This window comes from Scylla paramamosain, chromosome 31 (genome assembly GCF_035594125.1).
Source record: "Scylla paramamosain isolate STU-SP2022 chromosome 31, ASM3559412v1, whole genome shotgun sequence".
Lineage (NCBI taxonomy): Eukaryota > Metazoa > Arthropoda > Malacostraca > Decapoda > Portunidae > Scylla > Scylla paramamosain.
The window spans coordinates 10,525,004-10,548,816 of NC_087181.1; the positions used below are offsets into that span (position 1 = coordinate 10,525,004).

The window sequence follows — 23,813 nt, forward strand, 5'->3', positions numbered from 1 at the left end:
GGGCGGCGCTAACGACGAAGAAGGTGAAGAGGCGAAGGGGAGCTTAAAAGGGGCGCTTAAGTGAGGGAGGAAACAGATAGGATTAGGAGACGAAGAATAATGATGAGGAGAAAAGGATAGATTGAAACATAACAACAAAGGCAGGAATTAGATAGGATTAGAAAGATGAAGGATAATGAAAAGGAGGAAAGGATAGACTGAAGCATGATAACAAAGGGAAAGAAACAGAGGATTAGAATAACGATAACACGAAGGATAATGGGCAGAAAAACAAGAAAAAGGATGGACTGATGAACGATAACACAGGTAAAAATCAGATAAAGGACTGGAATAGCAATAACACGAAGGATAATGAAAGAAAAGAAAGGAAACTATTTTATTTATATTCTACTTATAGGTAAAGACTAAATGTAAAAGAAATATTACGAAAAAAACAAAGAAAAAAGACACTAATTAATTATCAACATGTACTTTTCCAGGTAAAAATGAATGAAGAAGAAGAAGAAAAAGAAGAAGAAGAAGAGAGAGAAAAGCCTTGAGATAAAAACGGGTCATTACTCCAGCCATTAGGAAAGTCAGGTTAGTGATCTAAATTTGGTCTCTCAAGATGTGTTTCTTACCTGAGTAACTTCCATTGGCGGCACCAATTAGTCTTCTGTACCTGGAGGCGAGCACCTTTTGTCTATCACTGGTGCATCAGGTACGTGTGTGTGTGTGTGTGTGTGTGTGTGTGTGTGTGTGTGTGTGTGTGTGTGTGTGTGGAGGGGAAAAGGGGTTACGTTAGAGTAGGAGAAAAGAAATGCTGCAATATTCGAATATAGTGAGGAGTGAGAAAACCGCCTCTCTCTCTCTCTCTCTCTCTCTCTCTGGCATGGGTTCACACACACACACACACACACACACACACACACACACAGTATTGTAGTTCATGTAGTTTACCAATATAGCAACTGCTTCAACCATTACACTGTGACACGAAACAATCAACAGCACCAGAAACACTGCATGAAGTCTTTATGAGCATCTAAAAGAAATTTATGGGTGAGGAAGCATATATATTTGTAATTTCAAAGATTAGATGTGGCTGTAGAACAAGTAAAGATGAGTGACTGGTAATTAGGAAAAGTTTTACAAAGTGGCAGTCAAACGTTTTAACGCCAATTATACTGCTTTGTGACTCGTTTCTGATCGGTGACACACACACACACACACACACTCACACACGCGACTCCATTTGTCCATCACCTCTCTCTCTCTCTCTCTCTCTCATTTCGTGGATGAAGGACGGATGTGCGAGTAGGTGGATGTATTAAAGAGTGGATTGGGGTGGTTAGCTAGATGGGTCGATTGATTGATTTATGGAACTGTTGTGTGGACGGATAGGTGGATGAGTGAGTGAATGAGAAAGTGGATGGGTGAATGGGTGATTGGATGAATTGGTGTGTGGATGGATATTCGGTTAGGTGGGCAGATGAGTGAGTAAATGGCTGGGTATGTCGATGGATGTGTGAATGGGTAGAAGTAATGATGTGCGAGTAAATGGATGGATAGATGATGTGTGGATGGATGGGTGAGTGAGTGGATTGACGTAAGGATGGATGAATGGCTTATAGGTAGGTGAGTGGGTTGTGGATAAGAGGGTGAATGGTTGTCTGGATAGGTGGGTGGTTGTATGAGTGGGTGAATGGATGGGTGGATAAATGGATGGATCGATGGAAGTCAGTGGTTGAATGAATGGATGGGGGATTGGTGAGTGGTTCAGTGTGTGTGGTTCAGTGTGTGTGTGTGTGTGTGTGTGTGTCGGCTCTCCTCGTCTCGCCTTGAGAGTAAAAAGAAAACCAGGATGGTCGTAAGATTTTTAAGGGGAACGATTATATATTTGTAGCTCCTCGTAAAGATACAATGGAAGACCAATAAGCAGCTTACGTAAGGGAGGTCGTATTTATTTCTTTATCAGTAATGTGTATTGTAGTGTTTTTATTTATTTATTTTTTTTCCTCCTCTCCTCTTCTACCTCCTTCATCTTGTTCGCTGTCGTCTTTCATCCTATTTCGTGTCATATCTCTCTCTCTCTCTCTCTCTCTCTCTCTCTCTCTCTCTCTCTCTCTCTCTCTCTCTCTCTCTCTCTCTCTCATCGTCTGGCACGAGTTAGGTAATTTGATCAGTGTTTAGCGAGGAGCAACTGTAGTAGTAGTGTGTTCAGGTGTACTCGTATATTGGTATTATTGTGTTGCGTGGTGCAGTAGTAGTAGTAGTAGTAGTAGTAGTAGCAGTGACAGCATGCTCTAAATGTTGCCTCTCGTCTGCCCAGGCGTCTCAGTTCGCCGTGCGCCAATACCTCGCATGGACGTTAAATCTTTGCGCCACAAGCACGCCTCATTCCGCCAGCTGCTGCAGGAGAGCACACGGGTGATTTGTTCCTATGATGCCTCAACGCTCGCCTCGCCGCGGCATCCCATCGCGCTCCGGGCAAGCCAGCACGTGCTCGCCGCGATAAACGGGACTCATTTCTCGTGTTGCCTTTCTAAACGGCCGCATAAATATTAAGCGACGCATTCCGGAACCAGGCGTGTAGCCATGATCGCTTGCCGCCGTTAACTCTACACGCAACACGGGGATAGGAGCAATAACAGGTAGCCAGTGATTAAATTAAATAGAAAAGTACAACAACAATACATATGGCAGACAGCCAGTCAAGCTTCACAGGACGCGTAACACACAAGAAAGCTGCATACTCGTAATGTATGCTTATAATGTCACTAGGGCACGTCTGGGTGTGGAGGGGAAAGAGGAGTTATTGTGCATTGGTGACGTGGTGGATCCAGTGTGCGTAGCGAGCCACGTCCACGTACACTCCTGGCACCCCCGTGCGTTTGCACCTGAGGCCCCTGGACATGAAGCCGGCCTGCTGGAAGGCGCCGTCGTGGCCCTTACACAGCAGGACGCCGCCGGCGTCCCCTTTGCAGATGTCGCGCCTCTTCTCGCCTACGGCACACAGCGCCCCCGGGGACAGCCTGAAGGTGCTGCCTACATGCTTGTAGGCCAGCGCTGCCTGGCACGTGGCGCGGTCCACCACAGGCACCTCCACCTTGCATAGGATTCTCTGGAATTTGCCGTGGCTCTCGAAGGCGGTTTTGTCACAGCCCGTGGACACGCAGCGACGGCCCACAAAGTTAGCGTGGTGGGGCGGCAGACAGACGGGCCTGATGTGCGGGCTGTGGGCGGGAAGGAACAAATGCTGGATTACTCGTATACCACTCAGAAATTACCAACTATTACATAACTTTGCCAAGCGAACACTGCTGCCATTGCCCCGCGACTACAGCTGTTCTCTCAGCACTACTCTCACTGTTACTCACTTGGTGACAAAGTCAATGTATGCCTGCAGCCTGGTGACGGCCAGGTCGTTCCTGAGGTCGCCGCTGTAGTACTCTGGGTGCACCACGATCCATCGCGCGCGCATGTCCACGTGCCTGTAGAACTCGTTGGAGTTCCCAGTCCCCCAGACGGATCCTGACAGCGCGGGTGTTGTTGAACCTGCGGGGAAGGAAGAGTGTGCCGAGTCCGCGTCCCCTCAGGGCGTTTGAGGATGTTTTGACGAGGTACTCCCTGCCTTAATGAAGGTAAAGAGAACAGTGCAGCGAGCGGCCTTACCCAGCCACGCAGTGGGCGGCGGTCAGCACGTGGCGGTCGTCCACCAGCACGGCGCCACACATGTACTGCTTGTTGCCCTTCAGCACGGCGGCATGCCACGGGAACTCTCCGAAGTATGCAGTGCCAAGAATGTAGTCTGGCGTCAAGATCCGTGGCTGCCTGTCGATAGGGTTGCCGCGGCCGCAGGTGTTGACGCGGCGCCGGTACTTGAGGGCACGCTGGGGACACACCACACCGTCAGTACAACACTCGACGCCTCTCCTTGGCGAGTGATATTTGAGTTTCACAAGTGACACTAAATAACGAATTGACGTGAAGGTGACTTACCCCCTCTGCCAAGGCGGCGGTGGTGGTGGTGGTGACTAGCTGGTCTCTCCTGAAGTGGGACTCAGTCTCTGGGGTCGCAGTGGTGGTGGTGGTGGTGGTGGTGATGGTGCTGGCAGTGTCTTCATCTTCAGCTAGTGTGTTGTTGGACAGAATGGCGGCGCTGCGGGGGCGAGGGTCGATCAGGTGGCCGTGGTGCAAGGGACGCCACGACCAGTCCTCAGCTGAAGCACACACGCACAACGCCAGGAGCAGAAGCGCCGCGAGGTTTCTGCCGCCTGCGAGAACATGCACGTCAGTCAGACACGAGCGGGACAGTGGGAGGCAGCGGAAGGCGGCGGGAGGCAAGCGGCATAGCCCGTGAACAAAAGTAAAAATGAAAGTAATTAACCAGACATGCTGGCATCCATCTGCGGCAAGGTAGTGTGCGGTTACTCACTCTTACGTAATGTATTCGTTTAAAGCGTTAGAGTTTCACAAGTGACACTAAATAACGAATTGAGGTGAAGGTGACTAACCCCCTCAGCCAAGGCAGCGGCGGTGTTGGTGGTGACCAGCAGGTCTCTCCTGACGCGAGACTCAGCTTCTGGGGTCGCTCTAGTGGTGGTGGTGGTGGTGGTGGTGTTGGCGGTGTCTTCATCTACATCAGCATGTCGTTGGACAGAATGGCGGCGCTGCGGGTGCAAGGGTTGATCAGGTGGCCGTCATGCACGAGGCGCCACGACCACTCCTCAGCTGAAGCACACACGCACAGCGCCAGGAGCAGAAGCGCCGCGAGGTTCTTGCCGCCTGTGATAACAAGCACGTAAGTCAGACACGAGCGGGACAGCGAGAGGCAGTGGGAGGCGGCGGAAGGCAAGCGGCATAACACGGGAACAAAAGTGAAAGTAACCAACCATCAGACTTACTGGCGTGCATCTGCAGCAAGGTAGCGTGCGGTTACTCATTCTTACATAATTTATTCGTGGAAAGCGTGAGATTGTTTGAAAAGGAAACGAAAGGGACGAGCTTAATTGTATTTTCATGAATGAATATCACCAGAGTAGAAAAATACCAACGTGTTTTTCTTTTTTTTTTTTTTTTGCATTTTTTCATACTTTCTTTAACGTGTATTTGTTTACTAGAGTTTTATTTACTTTCATGTGTGTGTGTGTGTGTGTGTGTGTGTGTGTGTGTGTGTAATTGCGTCATGTCCACAGAAAGGGAGAATTTGGACCATAAAGATAACTGAAACTAAAAATGACGTAGAGAGAGAAAGAGAGGGTGAGAAGGGGGAAAGAGAGGGAAGACACGCTACTTCTTCCACCAAAAAACTAACGTGACATGGAATTGAACTTTCAACCTTTAGCCAACGAACAGAGACGGAGACGGAGAAATACCACTGCACCTGACCAATACCGCTCTATAATAACACTGCAGAATCAAGAATGTACCTCTCTCCATGTAGCTAGTTAGGCTTGGAATTTTTTTTTCTTCCCGAAAAAAAAATCTTCGTTTGTATAGGGTAATGTGAGAGCACAGGAACACTAGATTTTGAGAGGGCAATAAATTACCGCCCTATCATAGGAGAGAACCATTTGCCATGCGGGCAGGTGGGCGGAGCCTGTATCAATGCGCGCGGGCCCAGGTGAGCGGGTCATGACCTCGCCAGGTCTCACTCCCGGCCGGGTCACCCAGCCCCCAAAACGCGCCCTCCTCGACTCCTCCCGAACCAGCCTGCAGAAAGGACAGCGTGGTGCAGCGGTAAGCCGAAGCCCTGACCGACGAAGCTGGCTTTCATCGAGGCAGACTGGAGGAGTGAGTACACCAGTGGAACGCCTTGGGTGAGTTATTTGTGGTAAAGCCTGTTCTCGAGCGCATATCCAGTCACCCAGCGACCACGTGGTCGTCGCTCCTTGTGCGGCAGAGTGATACAGTGCATAGTGCCGGATAATTACCTCCGTGATCCAGTAACTTAACGTAAAGCTGTGCTCTCACAACGTAAAAGGACCGGGCATTGGCTTCACTTCCGGAGGAATAGGTATTTCTTTCTGTGTGCCGCCCACGCGCCACTGAGTGTAGCCATAGTTATCCAGGCCTTTGTTGTAATTACTGTATTTCTTTCTGTGTGCCGCCCACGCGCCACTGAGTGTAGCCATAGCCAGCCAGGCCTTTGTTGTAGTTACTGTGTAAATATAAGTCAAAGATTTATGACTGCTTTCTTTTGAGTGTCCTACCCTAGTCTACCTGGAGACTCAACCAGGAGTCACATGTGATCGGCAGGTGTTAAAGTGTAAAGGGTCCCCGATCCATGTCACTCCAGCCCCTCAAAAAAAAAAAAAATACCTCTAACGATGAACAGAGACAGAGAGAGACACTCAGCAACCACTACAAATGACATCCACAAAATTAACAATACTAATGCATATTTAATCATAATAATGGCTGTTTATCCTCCTACTTTTCTCCACAAAATAATTATCCAGGATTCAACTTGAAACCTTTAACCATCGATAGATAGAATCAGATAGACAGAAGCACCACTACACATGAGAACCCCACAAAAAATCAATACCTCTCTGTACCTACGTTGCATAATCATGACTATCAGTCTTCTGCTTTACCCAGTGACAGACAAGGACAGAGGCAGACGGAGACGAAAATAAATACAGAAGAACTACTACACATAACAAACTCCCCAAAAATACCATTCATTACTTACGTTGGACAATCATGGCTGCCACTCTCTTTGTCTCTCTCCTTCTCGTACTCCACAAAACACGTGAATAAGTTAAGGCACCTCAAGCCGGTGGGAGGTTGAGAGGTTGAGTGAACACAGAGGCAAGGCGGCTGAGTGACTGTGCCCCTGTGACCCGCGGCCCTCAGTCTTATACTGGCGTCCTAACCTTGTCCTTGAGGGAACCCCGAACCAAGAGAGAGAGAGAGAGAGAGAGAGAGAGAGAGAGAGAGAGGGGGGGGGTGATAGTGTTGTCTTCGAGTTGTCTTCGAGAATTATCAATAAAGAACAATCTTGTTTACTTCAGTTTTTTTCCTTCTATATGATAAATAGTAGTAGTAGTAGTAACAGCAGTAGTAGTAGTAGTAGCAGCATTGATGATAATAATGATGCTGCTGCTACTACTACTACTCTACTACTACTACTACTTACTAACTACTACTAACTACTAACTACTAATAATAGTAGTAGTAGTAGTAGTGGTAGTAATATAATAATAATGATAATAAACAGTAAAACGTCTCGGAAGGCGATTGACGAGCGAAGCTGTGAGTAATGCATGAGAGAGAGAGAGAGAGAGAGAGAGAGAGAGAGAGAGAGAGAGAGAGAGAGAGAGAGAGAGAGAGAGAGTGGAAATTGCAGGCACCCGGCAAATCGAGCAATAGCCTAAAAAGAAAAAAAAATTCTAGCTCAAAACTTTACGAGAGCCCAGTGTTGTGCTTTATACCGCTGGATAGGAAATTTTATTCTCCGTTCAGTGGTGTGTCCGGTCTTGTTGATGGAAATAAAAGTGAAAACTGAATTTTTTTTAATCCTATTTTTCGACAGCTTTTTGCTTTTTGATAATTAAAGATTGACTTTACGATACAGAATACATGAAAGCTATATAATATAAAATGGAGAGAGTTGTGCTATCATATGATGCTAATTTCTTTATGATCGCCCTCGTAGTTCCGGAGATATTCGCCTTTATCAGTCTTAACAATTGTTATTATTATTTATGTGAATATTCATCATTTCGTATATCCATCCCACATGCAACGAGTTCATATATTCATCCTACATGTGCCCATGGCCAGCCAGTCTATTGAAATTTTAACCTTTCTCCTCCTCCTCTACCTCTGAAGGGACTTCACACCCAGTTCCAGTCCTTATGGAAAACACTTGCGTTCGCTTCCGAGTCTTGTTCTTGGTCATTGGCCAAATAACGAGCTCTCCCATTGGCTCTTTCACCCCATTTCCTGGCATTTCATTGTTCATTTCTTCACCTCAAAAGCTCTATCATGATCCACTTCTCAGAGATAAATATAACCCGCATGCATAGGTAGTCCTCAGTTCCGTTCAGTTCCAGCTCAGTTCCACTCAGTTCCATTTAGAGAGTCAGTTTCGGTCACTCAGACAATTCCCGTCCGAGTCACAGTCAGTCTTGAGAGACACTTATCAGTCATCACGAGCAGCAGTTCGTATCACTTCAGAGAGAGAACAATCAATCGTCACGTTATAATCATCTGCCTCATCCCGTATCAAGTGTGTACATTCTACCTATTATTAAATCAAGAACTCATATCAATCGTGTCTTTTACTCGCACACATCAACTATATCATCTTACTATCCACAACCTCCTCGCTACCAAAAATACCAATCCTCACTGCCGGTCTTCCACGCTACCAACACACCAAGTCCCTCATCTGGCCCACCGGTGGCAAACATCATCATCAACTGGGCAAGTATCTCATCTAAACCAAACTAGGAACAGTGGAGTGGTTGATTTTGATTTGATTAATTTATTGCGCAAATAGCGTCAGACACCATAAAATAGAGAAGCATAATAACAGTTGTCAGGTAAAGCAAATGGTACACTCACACACTCACCCATTCGCGCACCCCACCCACTAATCCACACTCATACACAAGCAACAGATGCCACGCAGGGCACAGGGTTTCGGGAAAAGCCACCAAATCAAGGGTAACGCACGAGAATCTTATCAAGAAAATCCGGCACCAGAATATGGCGACAGACAACATCCAGCCGCAGACCTTGGGGTAGGAGGTGCTGAACAGTGGGCATGCCACCCAGTAGTGCTCGATGGTGTTGGCAAGCGGTGCGCGGCACAGGCGACGCTGTGTGAAGGGAGGCTCGCCCTCCAGCCCAGCAATCTGCACAGCCGCAGATGCGCTGAGACAACGTTGTGCCACCGAACCACAAGACCCCGGCAATGGTACGTGTACTTGTGGCGGACTCGTAATGGTTGATGGTGATACTGTAGGGCCTCTCAGTATCCCTGCGACGCCACATAGGTAGGAGAGTGGCTTAGACCCTGGAGAGGCGGCATGGCAGGGAAAGAGGACGACCATCACCACGCGGAGGTAGGCGGCAGGCATCCTTCACTAGGCGGTCAGCTGTAGCATTGTGATGTAAACCAACATGAGATGGTACCCATATTAACTTTACACACACATTACGAGCAGTCATTAATGCTAAAAAGGAAAGAATTTGCTGAACTACTATTAGGTGGGTGGGACGGGTAGCAGAAAGGGACCGAAAGGTCACAAATAACAACTGCATTCACTCTCCCCTCTGACATACGAGGCTAACAGCATTCAGGATAGCATAGAGCTCACACAGCGTAGAGCTGGAGTGGTTTCCGAGCCGACCCAGCCACCTGGAGGTGGTTCCAAGTCAGGTGAGAAAACCGCACCACCAGCCGCAACAGGAGACGCATTAGAGAGACCTATCAGTGTAGAGGCGATGAGGAACTGTGATGGAGGGCGTCACTGTCCCCACGTGTTCCAAGGCCAGTTGCAGCTGGGGAGGAGGCGGGTCCGACTTGGTTGTAGGGATAAAGCTCATCTCAGGCGCTGGTAGCATCCACGGGGGTGGGCCTGGGGGCACATCAGCGGCAGAAACTTGCAAATTAAGGCTGCTAAGCAAAGAGGAAGCAGACACAATAAGTCAGCGATCAGTGGGCAAAATAGGAGGGACTGGTGGAGCGGGGCCAAGAGAGGTCCTGATCAGCTGCGTGTAGTGTGGCGAGAGAAGTGGAAAGTGAAGACACTTGACTGTGAGGCAAGTAACATTTGAGTATATTCTTTCAACTAAGGGCGGGAGCCTAAATTCACGCTGCAGGTTTACAATCCTGGTGGTCACAGGGCATCAAAGAATGATTCTCATCGCTCTATTCTGAAAAATTTCCAAAGGCTCCAAAGCAGCCCGAGGAAGGCAGGAATCAAGGCAGGGGAAAGATAATCAACAACAGAACGAATGAAAGTGACATAGATAGTCCTGGCCACAGGAATGCAGATGCCGGAAGAGTTGTTGGTGAGGCACTGAAGAGGGCGAAGTCGTCGCTGGAGACGATTCAATAGGTCACTAACGATGGGATGGGGCTGACGCCGGGCAGGAAGGACTGCTGAGATCTTGACTGGAGCTCCGAGGTAACGGTACTGAGAGCATAGGGGGATGACGCTGCCACCAATGGTGAAGTCCGGCAGTGCAACAGGAGGGTGGCAAGAGAAGATTCTGCTCCTTTCTGGAGAAACAATAAGACCACAGGTAGAGGAAGCCAGAGAGAAAGAAGCAAGAAATAACTGAAGATGTTTCGGTGACGTATTGTGGACGCACAAATCATCAGCGTAGCAAATAACTAACCTCAGGAGCGTCAGGCAGAGATGTAAGCAGACGTGCATCAGAACATTAAATAGGAATGGATTCAGTACCGCCCCCCTTGAGGCGTACCAAGAAGAAAACTTCGCGAAGAACTGTAGGCCCCACTGAAAAATACACGGGAGATCCTGTTGCAAAGGTAGCCCGAATCCACCGCAACAAACTACCCTTAATCCCGAAGTCAACGAGCTGATCCAGTATGATCTCCCTATTGGCAACATCAAACGCGCTCTTTAGGTCGATGAAAGCCACGACACTGTCACGGGAGAGGCGAGAATATAAATCGACAAGGCAGTGGTGTGCGCTGCTCTGGGGAAGAAAGCCAAAGAGACGTGGAGAGAGGCGGTCTTGAAGCCGGTACATCAGACGGTTGGTTAAGATTCTCTCCAGCACCTTACAGACACAAGTAGTAAGGGAAATGGGCCTGAACTTCGCGGTACCTGGCTTCGGAATGGGTATGATGATGGTGCTAGTCCAGGCTCGCGGCACACAACCGTCACGAAGACACGTATTGTAAAAGCGAAGGAGAGGGTTGCCAGGAACTTGTTGCAGCAGACATATCACAGCGTAGGTAATACCGTCGTTACCAGGGAATGAGGCCTTGCCCCTAGAGAGAGCACGCCGCAACTCACCCTCGCTGATCGGCACAGTATCCTCGTCATCCTCTTGTAACAAGGCAGATACCAGGCGAAGCCGATGAACAAGAGCACCGGAAGGGGGAGCATCTTGTATATGGACAGAGAGGCTGGCTGGAGTGGACTGCTCCGACCACGCATCGACAAGCTGTTGGTCGTATTCGGCGGGTGTGTGATGGTGGGCAGTGGAGGGCGTCTTCTTTACCACTCGGCGAACAAGATGCCACATAGAAGCCACACTGGTCTGATGATTAATACTATTCGTGAACCGTTGCCAAGATTCAGTACTCACGCACTCCAGTAGGGCTGTTTAAAGCATCCCTGCACTGTCGGTAACGATGAAGCAGCTCAGGAGATGGGTTTGCTCGAAACAAGAGACCATCATGTTCTGCTTCCTGTCTCGCCTCCTGAACGCGCGCGTCCAGAGTCCAGGTGTAAGCGGTAGGGCGACGCCGGTGTGGCCTTGAGACGTGCAACCTGTGATAGTCATGTGTGGCGGAGACAAGACTGGAGTAAAACTGATCAGATGAAATACAATTAAGAATAGGTAACATGCAGGCCATGTATGAGATGTATGTCTAGCAGTACTTAGGGGGCACAGTAATGCGCAGACGTGAAGCAGGAGGGGCAGGCACAGCAGGAAGAGAATAGCGAAATCAAAGGGTAACATGATCAGATAATAAAGCCGGCACGGAGGAGTCAAGAGGTGAGAACGTGGTCCGGCCCGGGAGCGAGTAGCGCCGCCAGTGTCCCAGCGCGTCAGGTGATGTTTAGGGATGTACGATAATAGTTGAACACCTGGACGATTGGAAGAGCCAGAGCGATCTCCCAAAGCAGGATGCCGAGCATTGAAATCCCCCAGATACAACATGCCCCGCACTGTAGGGGGAGGAAGAGCAGCAGGACCTCAAAGAGCTGAAAAGTCACGTCAGGGTCAGTGGAGGTGCGGAGAAGGTGGTGGGTCAGAGAACTGTGGATGTAGGTTCGGAGACCATTTCGTACCATGTGGACATATGGGATATAATCGATAAAGGAAGGAGCCTCTCCGGCGAGAGGCCGGCCTGGAAAAGCTTCCTGGAGAAAAATTACGTGTGGATGATGGGAGTACACAAAGGTCTTGAGTTGGAGGAGCTTGTTAAAACTGATGACATCATAGACGTTCCATGAGAGGATATCTAGTGTAGAATGAGCGACGAACTTTGTGCTTGGTGGAAGGAGACCGGAGAGTGGAGGAAGACGAACGTCTAGAGGGGGGACTGGCCAGTAATAGTAATAACTCCAGAGCTCGTCCAGGCGATCGGAGAGACCATCCATCCTTTCGGCGAGTGAGGTGACAGAGTCGACAATGGTCTGCTGGGATTCACCCAAGGTGAAGAGCCTGGTGTCAGTAGCAACATGAGCAGTGAGCAGACCATCAATCCTGGCATCAAGAGAGGCGAAGCGGCCCTCCAGTGCCGCGCACTGTGCCTGGATGGAAGCAACGGACTTGCAGAGGGCCAGGTCCTGTGGAAAAGCAGAGGTAGTGGGGAGAATAGCCAGGGAAGGAAGAGGCAGTGGAGGGGCGGCTTGGTCGGGGGAGAATGTGGTTGGACATGGCGTCGAGCACAGCCATGCCAGACGTTAACCCCTAGCTGTAAGCAGCGAGGACACTTCTAACGCGACGCGTCCACAGCAGACAAATATTTGGAGGTGGTAGAGGATGTAGCTGGGCGCGAGGGCTCACTCTTGATTGGACACGTCCTCGAGTCATGACCTGCAGCAGCAGCACGTAATCAAAGGTAATAATGGGTGGAGGTGGGTCAAGAAAGCCCCTGACAACCACAATGCGGTTAATGGGTGAACCATTCTGGATGAAGCGTCTGGCAGAATACACACCAGGGTGTTGTTCAGCAAGCCGTGGGTCCACATCAATGGGAAAACGGGTGAGGATGAAGCTCGGAAATTTTCTGGGCCTTTCAGGAGAGTCGTAAGGAATGAGTGGCAGGGACATAAACTCACCAGACTTCGACTCGTTCAAGGAAGTCCGTGCGTCGTCTGGAAATGCAGACAAACCTGGACGTGATGGCAGCCATCTTGACCTCCGCCAGATCATGCTGCAGTTGGAAGGCCTTGTTGACAGCAGACAACCATCGCAGCTTCGTATCTGTGGACGGACTCCTACCGAAAGATAACGACGTACGAATCTCTCGGGGTAAAAGCAGGAAGACTGAGCGAAGACCGGAAGGAGGCAGAGGGAGCAGCACCAGGCAGAGGTACAGAAGCACGAGAAACAGGCACATGATGTTCAGTAGGAGCACTCTTGCCCATTTTGGCCGCAGGTAGCAGACAGTCCTCGGCAGATGAATCAAAAGAGTCCTCCATCGGGCGCTTGGAAGACGAGACTGACGGCTGTTTCCCACACTGAGGTGCAAACGGTGGCAACGGCGTGCTATGCGCGGGCAGTTCGGGCCAGTGGTTCATCACAGAAATATCACCATCCTCAGACAGGGCCAAGTCATCCTCCAAGCAGGATCCCGCTTCCGACCCAGAGTATTCCATCGAGCAAGGGAGGGCCTCGACAAGAAGGCAAGCCAGCCCACCAACGCCCACCCGCAACAACCAGCAGCACAGCAACAACTTCCAGCAAAGTGCTCGAGACAGTCTCGAGACAGGCGAGTCAGGAACGAACACTAGGCAGAGGGAGGATAGGAGCGTCCGCACTCAACCAGGGTTATAGTGGGACTGAACAGTGGAGTGGAGAAGTAACATCTAATCTCTGAACAAAGTACTGGACATACAGATCTCGATACAAAGTGATAGGACTTCATATCTAGAATAAAGTGGTGGCAACGGGTGGCCAAGAACACTTTCACTCACATCAATCTCGAGAACAAAATGGTAGTCAATCAATATAGAACAAAAGATTGAATAGCGTTACAGTCGGGCCGGACCGAGCTGCTCAAAATGAAACAGCAAAACAATAGTAAACTTCGATTCGCTCGTAATAACGACAATAATAATAATAATAATAATAATAATAATAATAATAATAATAATAATAGTAATAGTAATAATAATAACAATGATAATAATAATAATAATAATAATGAAAGTTATAGTAATCGTCACTTTCATTGGTCATGTAACGTGATCTCATTTCTGCAGGAAACTTAGTGATGAATAGGAAAACTTTTGAAGGTTTTGTGTAGCTTTGTGTGTCATTTACATGCTTCAGACTGTGTGGTCATAGTTTAGCAGTGGAAACAGGGTGGTGGAATAGGCGTGGGTGTGGGCGCCTTCCTCTTGATGAACGTGTTTGTGGAGACATGCTGACAGAGCAACATGTGAGAGGTGTGTCCCCACACACAACATCAGAGGTCACTAAGGGTTCACGACTTGAGCAAAAACTATTATCTAGTATTACAGATGCAACTACATGTAAGATTATTCATGAAATTATAAATACTTATACTTTAGATTTTCATATTTTCCTAGAAAATACTTTATCTCAATGCGAGATGAATATTTATAAACACTATGATGAGAGAAAAGTATTTATTTCTTTGTAATTTAATTTACATTAATATGCTTTAATATGCTTTAAGATATTTGTAACTTTTTTTGGAGGGGTTTTATTATGGACGAAGTAAAATTGTTGGACTACAGTTGTTACTCATGAATTGATTGATTTTTTTTTTTTTTTTAAGAGGTGGGTTGGTGGATAAGAGGGTGAATGATTATGTGGATTGGTGGATGGATGTATGAATGGGTGAGTGGATGGGTGAATGAATGGATGGATCGATGGGAATCAGTGGTTGGATGGATGGATGAATGGATGGTGGACTGTTGGGTGGTTGAGTGGTTGTGTGTGTTCTCGTCTCGCCTTGGAAGTAAAAAAGAAAACCAGGAAGGTCGTCGTAAGATTTTTAAGGGGAACTATTATATATTTGTAGCTCCTCGTAAAGGCGCAATGCAAGAGCAATAAGCAGCATACGTAAGGAAGGTAGTATTTATTTTTTTAACAGTAATGTGTATTCTAGTGTTTTTATTTATTATTTTTTTTCCTCCTCTCCTCTTCTACCGCCTTCATCTTGTTCGTTGTCGTCTTTCATGTAACGGTGTCACATAATTATTAATAATATGTATGGTATTTATAATTCTTTGCCTAGTTAGCAATATAAGTGTATGTATACATATAAGTGTAGTTAATGGATATTGGCGGATAAGGGTGGGGCGGACATTATCACGCCACCCTACGTCTCACACACACACACACACACACACACACACACACACACACACTGGAACTTTCCATAGTCCTTTTATTGCCACTGATAAATAATCGGTATCACCTACATTATATTATCTAAGTATTCTCCATAGTTAATCTCTCTCTAATGTATTTGACATGTATTATTCTTAGTTATAAGTAGTTTTCCCTTGTCTTTTTTTATGTAATTACATATTTATGTAATATATCAGCACTTTTTGAAGGTGCTAAGCGTTCCTCGAGCCGGCTCCGGCAGCCTCTTACCAGGATGTAACGCTGTATCACGTAGAAAACATCCCGTAAACGCCACACCCTTCTCCCAGAACTATGTATATATACCAAAATATACATTTTTTTTATACGCTTACCTTTGACATTTACCTGAAAAACAACGAAAACTCACCACGAGTGATTTTTTACCTGCTACATAAGATAAGAAACTAATGAACAGTATCCAAGGGTAATTGATAATTCGACTCCTCCGGAACATTTTGTGGCAGCTTAATGATATACGAATAATTAACTCCAGTGCCAAGTGCAACATCAATAAACATTGGTTGGAAGTGAAGTGGTGAACGGTCACAGAGAGCGGAGAAAACTGCAAATAGTGACGGTAGTGAGGAGAGCAGGGGAGCGTGCCGGCGTTGTTTACAGAACTTCAGGTACACGCACAAAGAACGCTGCTTTTCTCGCGCGAGAAACCAGCGCCAATCGGTTGGGGGTCGCGCTGGTTTCCGGCGCTGGTAGGTGAGCACAAAGGAGGCTGGTAATTTGCTCTGACCAGCGCTGTGAGGGACATGGTAGAGCAGTTTTATCAGTCAGTCGTGATTCATCAGCTGTATAATAAACATGTCAAGCTCATCGTCTGATGACGAGCTAGTAACACACACACACACACACACACACACACACACACACACATTCTTACCTTCACAGTCTAGTTCTTTGCTGACTTCTGCCCACAGCTTGTCACCGACAATCCTGTTTGCGTGGAGCTCTTGTCCCGCAATGGTGGTTTCTCAAACACTTTGCTGATAAATAATTCTAAGTCCATCCTGAAGCAGACGTCTACTCACGAGAGAAAGCAGGCAAGAATGGTTCGGGGGAAACAGGAAAGCTGGTTGACGCTGGCTGCCTGCGCCGACAAGCTCGAACCTGCTTCCTCTTTGCACGCATACACTTGTTTATATGGTGTGATTCTTGGCGCTGGTTGGCGCCTGTCTGCGCTGTTTTTCTCGCGCGAGAAAACCAGCGCAGACAGGCGCCAACCAGCTATCAGCTATTAGGTGCCAACCAGTTATTAGCTCGTCATCAGACGATGAGCTTGACATGTTTTATAGCTGATGAATTACGACTGACTGATAAAACTGCTCTACCATGTCCCTCCCCGCTTTAGTCACAGCAGATTACGAGCGTCCTTTGTGCTCACCTACCAGCGCCGGAAACCAGCGCGAGAGAATCAGCGTTCTTTGAGCGCGCACCTTTACGCTGACAAACCAAAACACTCGCACCCAGCCAAGAACAACTCACCTAACGGTCTCGCCTCACTCACCCAGCCTGCCACTCCAAAGAATCACTTTTCCTTGTTAGAAAAGAGGAGACTTAAAAGACTCAGGGTGAAACCTAACATAATGATATGGTTTCCCCTCGGTGTTCTTGTTCGTCGTAGATTCTTGGCGAAGACATCATCGGCGCAGACATTCTCGGCACAGACCAACACCTCCCCCACCTGCAGGAATGCAGCAGGATCATACAAGGACGCCACCATCCCAAGAAGAGCTTCCCATGACGGAAGGAGTCTTCCCAAGAGGAGGACGATATATACTATTTTAACGTGTTAATTATCCGGCTACAGTCGTGAGGACAAACACTTAGTGGTACACCACACAAATATTAAATAAAACACTTGTGGTCTATGTATAACTTATCCATTTTGCAGTGAGACGACACTACGTATGTGCAAATTAAAATAATTTAGTTTGTCACTCATATCTTGTTTTCTTTTTCAGCTGGACGGAGCGCTCACTCTCGTTTTCTCTTGAGTGTGTAGGGATAACCCGGATAATTCCATTTCTATTCCTCAACTTCTAACTCTGTTAAAATTTTCACACTTGTAACAACACTAGCCATTCTTCTTTTAAAGGCAGAGACACCTTTGGACGATGGAAATGTAATGCAAGTGTGTAATTGGTACCTAATTAAGGAGGGTTAATAATACCACATTTATGGCTAAAGCTGAGAAGTTAACTGAAATTTATGAACTGGAGTGTCATTCCCAAGCGAAGAATAGTCATACTAGCTCACCAGAAGAATTATCAGCAGAACAAAAACCCACTACAGTGGTAAATACCGTGCCTCATGAGGACGAGAACGTGTTGATTACAAGATCAGGGAATAAATACCCATCATTATCAGCAGCAACCATGTCTAACGCTAATGCTTCTGCTTCAGCCTCTAGTGGCTCTCCTCATGACTTAAGTGTATCTGCTACCCTTAAAGTACTTCCGATTCCTGAATCAATATCAGTATTTCACGGAGAAATCCCGCAAGAACGGGCTTATGACTTAATCCGTTTGTGTGAGGATCTTAGGAGATCAAATACTATCACAGATGAGGACAAGATCTCTTTTGTCAGATCTAAACTGGTTGGAGAAGCATCACGCATGATGAATACCAGCGCTTTTAGTCCGCTTGAAATAGGGACTAGTTATTCTAATTTCAAGAAAAATTTCTTGACCATTTTTGGAGGTAAGAGCCAAACTGATCTCATGGAGCTAGCATCCAAGGTGGGTGTTAGAGTAACAGCTGAAGCTAGCTCTCATTACGAAATGAAGGTCTTAATCTCGACTCACCAGTTCGTGACAGACTACATGGACGTCTTACAGCTTAACAACTGGTTCCAGAGAGGAAACATGTCAGAAACAAATTTCAGAAGACTTCTGGAATTCATCTTTCACATGACATTGGTGAATGGGGAAGTGAGGAAAAATGCAAGTTACTTCAGTTTTAAGTCGGGAGACAGTAGCTGACCTTGCAGTGTTGGCTAGAGAAAAAAAAGGGGTCAACCTGGTACCTCCCCGGAAACTCAAACCTCACTAGTCGCTCCACTTACAGATGACGACCAATCCCCAATCTTGTGCGGCAGCCATGGCAAAGCCTGGAAATGTCTGCACGTATTACCATAAAATAGGTAGGTAAGCATCGCTTATCTTTGGCTGTAGACACTGGAGCCACGGTAAACGTAATTTCTGAAGAATCTTACAAGATTCTGAAACGGAATTCACGCGGTGGTAAATGGATGCTCCGTCCAAGTGACTTGAATCTTTCTGGTGCCACCAGGTCACCCCTGAAAATCTTAGGAATAATGTCCTTACCAATAACGCTATCTAAGAATACTCAGCCTATTCAAACTGATTTCTTTGTAGTCAGTAACTAAACTCCCTTCTGACGGCTTGTTAGGATTAAAAGCCCTGAAGTCTCACCAGATAGTAATCTATCCCAAACAAAATTCAGACATGTACTGCGGACATCTGGAAGGGATGAAACATCCTACAACTTTGGTTTCCAGGCAACCCACTAATGGTTCTTTATCATAGAAGGGACAGAGATCCAATGGGGAGTCTCAAATGATTCCATCTGTTCAGCCTCCAATGAGAGATAAGGATGTAACGGAAGCATGGAGAGAAGCCAAGGTAATTGTCAATGCCAGTTATGACATTTCTGCTCGTGTGGCAAAACGGATTAAAATTCATGTTGCAGAAGCTCCTGTAGGCAGTGATGTCTGTCTTGATGGTATAGGTAATGTCAGGCGATTGGCAGTTGAATCGACTCTTTCCACAGTTAGAAAGATTCATGTCACTGATGTTTTGGTGGTGAACATTACTGGAGGTTCTATAAGGATCAAACAAGGTCTTTTCCTGGAAAGTGCCTGGTATATGTCAAGAAAGTGGGACAAGAACCCAGTATTCTTCCTGGAGCCTGCGTCTCTTCGGTGAGTCAGTCTACTGTTGGCACCGAGCTGGGGCAGGCGCCAACCCTATGTTAGTTTGTTAATATTGTGGACTACTCCGAAATGAAGCCCGCGCTCTTGGACTTATTTGGGAAGTATCGCAATGCCCTTGCACTACCTGGAGAACCCTTAGGTGTAACCGATCGAGCGGAACACCATATTAGGTTAAAACCAAACACTTAGCCAGTATATATATATATATATATATATATATATATATATATATATATATATATATATATATATATATATATATATATATATATATATATATATATATATATATATATATATATATATATATATATATATATCAGTCTTCCTCATAGTCAGAGGGCGACTATAGATGACATGAATCATTCATGACATGATTGACAAGGGAGTAATTCAAGAATCGTGCTCTCCTAGTGGATGATCATTATCCATTACCTGTCCTGAGCGACCTTCTAATGTCTTTGGGTTGTGGAAGCAAAATCTTCTCTAGTTTAGACCTGTTGTCAGGATACTGGCAGGTTCCCTTGGCTCCCACATCACGGAAAATAATTGCGTTCAGTATGCCTAGCGGCCATTACGAATGGTTGTGCATGCCTTTTGGACTAAAATCCACTCTGTTGACATTCGAGAGAATGATTAATAGTATTTTCACGAGTTTACTTGGGAAAAGAGCGTTTACATATCTTAATAATATAATCATCGCTAGTAAGGATCAAGAATCCCATCCTAAGAGTTTAAAATTAGCCCAGAATCTTGAGAAAGCTGGACTAAAAGCAAAGCTTTCTAAATGTGAATTTCTGAAAGCCAAAATAAAGTTTCTTGGCCATGTAGTCGATGGTGAAGGAATCCATACAGTAGATGAAAAGGTCATGGCTGTACATAAATTTCCTCAACCTAAATTCTTAGAGAATGTCAGATCTTTCCTAGGCCTTGCGAGATATTACCGTCCTTTCAGCAAGAATTTTGCTGCAATTGCATCCCTACTTACTAAACTCCTCAAAAAGGATGTTGCTTTCCAATGGGACGCTGTTCATGAACAGTTTCAATGAATTAAAATCAGCACTAGCAAATGTACCTGCACTTGCTTTCCCAAAGCGTTCAGAACCGTTCATTATTTGCATGAATGCTTCTTCTCTAGGATTAGGAGCAGTACTGATGCAGACAGATACCAGAGGCAAAAAACTATGTAATAGCATATGCAAGTCGTGTGCTTAATTCAGCAGAGTCTAATTACTCTGTCACTCATCAAGAAACACTTGCCGTAGTTTGGGCTATAAAACATTTTAAAGACATTATATTTTGGATACCCAGTTACAGTCTACACGGATTACGCACCCGAAATTGAACTGTTCAAAGGGAAAATTTTGACTGGACAAGTGGCTAGATGGTACTATACAATGCAGGAATTTGCTCCAGTAGTCAAGTTTTTGCCGGGCTGTGTTAATGTGCCAGTGCCCCTCAAGCCAGCTGTCGTATTCATGTACTGGCTTAACCCTTCCTAACCAGGGAAAAGGAGTCATATTAAATAAGACACTTTTCCAAGTACACCGTGCCAACACTGCTCAAGCCAGCTGTTCTATTTATGTATTTGTCTTGACACACTTTATCAGGGAAAGGAGTTATATTAAGTAAGACACTTCTCCAAATACACCGTGTCTTAACACGCTTTAGTCAGGGAAAGGAGTCATGTTAAACAAGACACTTCTCCAATTTCTGATAATCTTTATGGCTCTTTCCTGACACCCCAGCGTACTTCATTTTTATTTTTTTATTTATTTATTTATTTTTTCTTTTTCCTCCCATAGAATACCTTACATAAAAAAAAAAAAAATACAATCATCAATACTCCTTAAGTCAACCTAATGCGGCATTGGCCCACCAGCCGTCCTTTAAGCAAAGGAGAAGCAGACCATGTGCCTCCAGACTGATGCACAAAACACGAAGACGTTCACGTAATCTGCGCAGAACAGAAAGAGAATAGGATGACCATCAACCACAGCAAGACTGTAGTGATGCATGCCTGTACCTCCTCAACGGCAGTGCCTCCTCCCTGCTCTTGATGGACCCCATCCTCTCCAGGTGGTCCGGTATGCCAAGTTGCTCGGTGTCACGGTGGACGAGCAGCTGGCCTGGAAGCAGCATGTCTCCGCCAGTCAGGTCAGCTGCCTACAGGCTGTACATGCTGCACAGACTCAGGTCCCTGGGACGCCGGCAGATGAGTTGAGAGGAGATGTACGTACCTCACCTTTATCCTATTCAGACTCATGTATGCCTCCCCAGCGTCGTCTTCCTCTCTCACTCACACTCAACAGCAGCAGCTGCAGAGTGTGCAGAAGAGGGCGTGCAAGATCATCCTTGGCCCTGCCTACACGATGACCCTGAGTCTGCCCTGGCTGTCGGCCAGACACCGAGAAGCCCTGGAGAAGTTTGGAAAGGGCCTCCTGCGACACCCACGCCTACGCCACATGCTGCCACCCGATGCGCCTCGCCTGGTCCGTGCCACGTGCCACCACAACCTGATAACGCCCCTAAAGGCTCCGCGCACGAAAAGTTGTATCACGTGGCAGACAAACGTTTAAACACTAATTATATTGCTTTGTGACTCGTTTCTGATCGGCGCCACACACACACACACACACACACACACACACTGCTAGGTGGAGACATGAGTGAGTAAATGTGTGGGTAAGTCAACGGGTGTGTGTGTCAATGGATGTGTGGATGGATAGAAGCAATGATGTGTGAGTAAATGGATGGATAGATGGATTGATGTGTGGATGGATGGGTGAGTGAGTGGACAGATGTAAGGATGGATGAATGGTTTGTAGAAAGGTGTGTGGATAGATGAGTGGATGGGCGAATCACTGGATGGGTAGGTGGATGAGAGGGCGACTGGTTGTGTGGATAGGTGGGTGGATGTATGAGTGGGAGAGTGGATGGGTGAATGAATGAATGGAACGATGGGAGTCAGTGGTTGGATAGATGGATGGTGGATTGGTGTGTGTGTGTGTGTGTGTGTGTGTGTCCGCTCTTCTCGTCTCACCTCTAGAGTAAAAAGAAAACCAGGAAGGTCGTAAGATTTTTAAGGGGAACGATTATATATTTGTAGCTCTTCGTAAAAAGACAATGCAAGACCAATAAACAGCGTACGTAAGGGGGGTCGTATTTATATTCTTTACCAGTTATGTGTATTGTAGTGTTTTTATTTATCATTCTTATTTTCCTCCTCTCCTCTTCCTCCTTCATCTTGTTGGTTGTCGACTTTCATCCTATTTTCGTGTCATTCTCTCTCTCTCTCTCTCTCTCTCTCTCTCTCTCTCTCTCTCTCTCTCTCTCTCTCTCTCTCTCTCTCTCTCTCTCTGGCTTGAGATACGTAATTGCACTAAGTGTTGCCTCTCGTCTGCCCAGGCAATTCAGTTCGCCGTGCGCCAATACCTCTCATGGACGTTAAATCTTTGCGCCACAAGCACGCCTCATTCCGCCAGCCGCTGCAGGAGAGCACACGGATGAGTTGTTCCTCTGATGCCTCTACGCTCGCCTCGCCACGTCCTTCCGTCGCGCTCCGGAAAGCTGGTATGTACTCGCCGCAATAAACGGGACACATTTCTCGTGTTGCCTTTCGGAACGTCCACGTAAACATTAAAACACGCTTTCCGAAATAAGGCGTGTAGGCATGATTGCTTGCCGCAGTTAACTCTACACGCTGTTAACAGTACAAGGGAAGAAAGGAACGCAACACGGGGATAGGAGCAATAACAGGTAGCCAGTGATAAAATTAAATAGTAAAGGACAACAACAATACATATGGCAGACAGCCAGTCAAGCTTCACAGGACGCGTAACACACAAGAAAGCTGCATAATGTATGCTTATAGTGTCACCAGGGCACGCCTGGGTGTGGAGGGGGGAAGAGGAGGAGGAGTTGTGCATTGGTGACGTGGTGGATCCAGTGTGCGTAGCGAGCCACGTCCACGTACTCCTGGCACACTCGCGCTCCCGCACCCGAGGCCCCAGGACACAAGATCGGCCAGCTGAAAGGCGCCGTCGTGACCCTTACACACCAGGGGGCCTCCGCCGTCCCCTTGGCAGGTGTCGCGTCCCTCCTCCCTCCTACCTCCCGGCACACAACGACCCGGCGGGCAGTCTGAAGGTGCTGCCCAGATGCTTGTTGGCCAGCGCGGTCTGGCACATGGAGCAGTCCACCACAGGCAGCTCCACCTTGCGTAGGATTCTCTGGAACTTGCCGTGGCTCTCGAAGGCGTCCTTGCTTCAGCCCGTGGACACACAGCGATGGCCCACAAAGTTAGCGTGGTGGGGCGGCAGACAGACGGGCCTGATGTGCGGGCTGTGGGCGGGAAGGAACAAATGCTGGGTTATACCACTCAGAAATTACCAACTATTACATAACTTTGCCAAGCGAACACTGCTACCATTGCCCCGCGACTACAGCTGTTCTCTCGGCACTACTCTCACTGCTACTCACTTGGTGACAAAGTCGATGTATGCCTGCAGCCTGGTGACGGCCAGGTCGTTCCTGAGGTCGCCGCTGTAGTACTCAGGGTGCACCA

At 47.1% G+C, this 23,813-nt stretch overlaps 2 protein-coding genes and 1 long non-coding RNA gene across 4 annotated transcripts in view; all 3 read right to left on the reverse strand.

The window, feature by feature from the left end:
- Positions 1-480: 480 nt before the first annotated feature.
- On the reverse strand, positions 481-3,793 carry LOC135116464 (inactive CLIP domain-containing serine protease A8-like). The gene is made up of 3 exons (XM_064033946.1): positions 3,655-3,793; positions 3,360-3,537; positions 481-3,215 (listed from the first exon to the last, which is right to left on the reverse strand). The coding sequence occupies exons 2-3, from the start codon at positions 3,461-3,463 to the stop codon at positions 2,795-2,797; spliced, it is 525 nt and encodes a 174-aa protein (XP_063890016.1). The 5' UTR covers positions 3,464-3,537; positions 3,655-3,793; the 3' UTR covers positions 481-2,794.
- Positions 3,794-4,117: 324 nt separating this feature from the next.
- On the reverse strand, positions 4,118-16,438 carry LOC135116467 (uncharacterized). The gene is made up of 3 exons (XR_010276349.1): positions 16,172-16,438; positions 4,497-4,767; positions 4,118-4,256 (listed from the first exon to the last, which is right to left on the reverse strand). It is a non-coding gene; the product is annotated as an uncharacterized LOC135116467 (long non-coding RNA).
- Positions 16,439-23,366: 6,928 nt separating this feature from the next.
- LOC135116462 (inactive CLIP domain-containing serine protease A28-like) overlaps positions 23,367-23,813 on the reverse strand; it is a 1,573-nt gene continuing 1,126 nt past the window's right edge. For both annotated transcript variants that reach the window (XM_064033945.1, XM_064033944.1), the window contains 2 exons: positions 23,729-23,813; positions 23,367-23,590 (listed from right to left, as the gene is read on the reverse strand). The exon at positions 23,729-23,813 is cut by the window's right edge and continues 98 nt beyond it. In XM_064033945.1, the coding sequence (XP_063890015.1) occupies positions 23,515-23,590; positions 23,729-23,813 (161 nt within the window). In that variant the 3' untranslated portion in view covers positions 23,367-23,514. The remainder of the gene's footprint in view (positions 23,591-23,728) is intronic.

Excerpts from the sequence above, each read along its gene's own strand:
- LOC135116464 (XM_064033946.1), bottom strand. The coding sequence starts at position 3,463 with ATGCGCGCGCGATGGATCGTGGTGCACCCAGAGTACTACAGCGGCGAC. Across the intron at positions 3,216-3,359 it reads TACATTGACTTTGTCACCAA|CCCGCACATCAGGCCCGTCT; the intron begins GTGAGTAACAGT and ends TCCCGCCCACAG.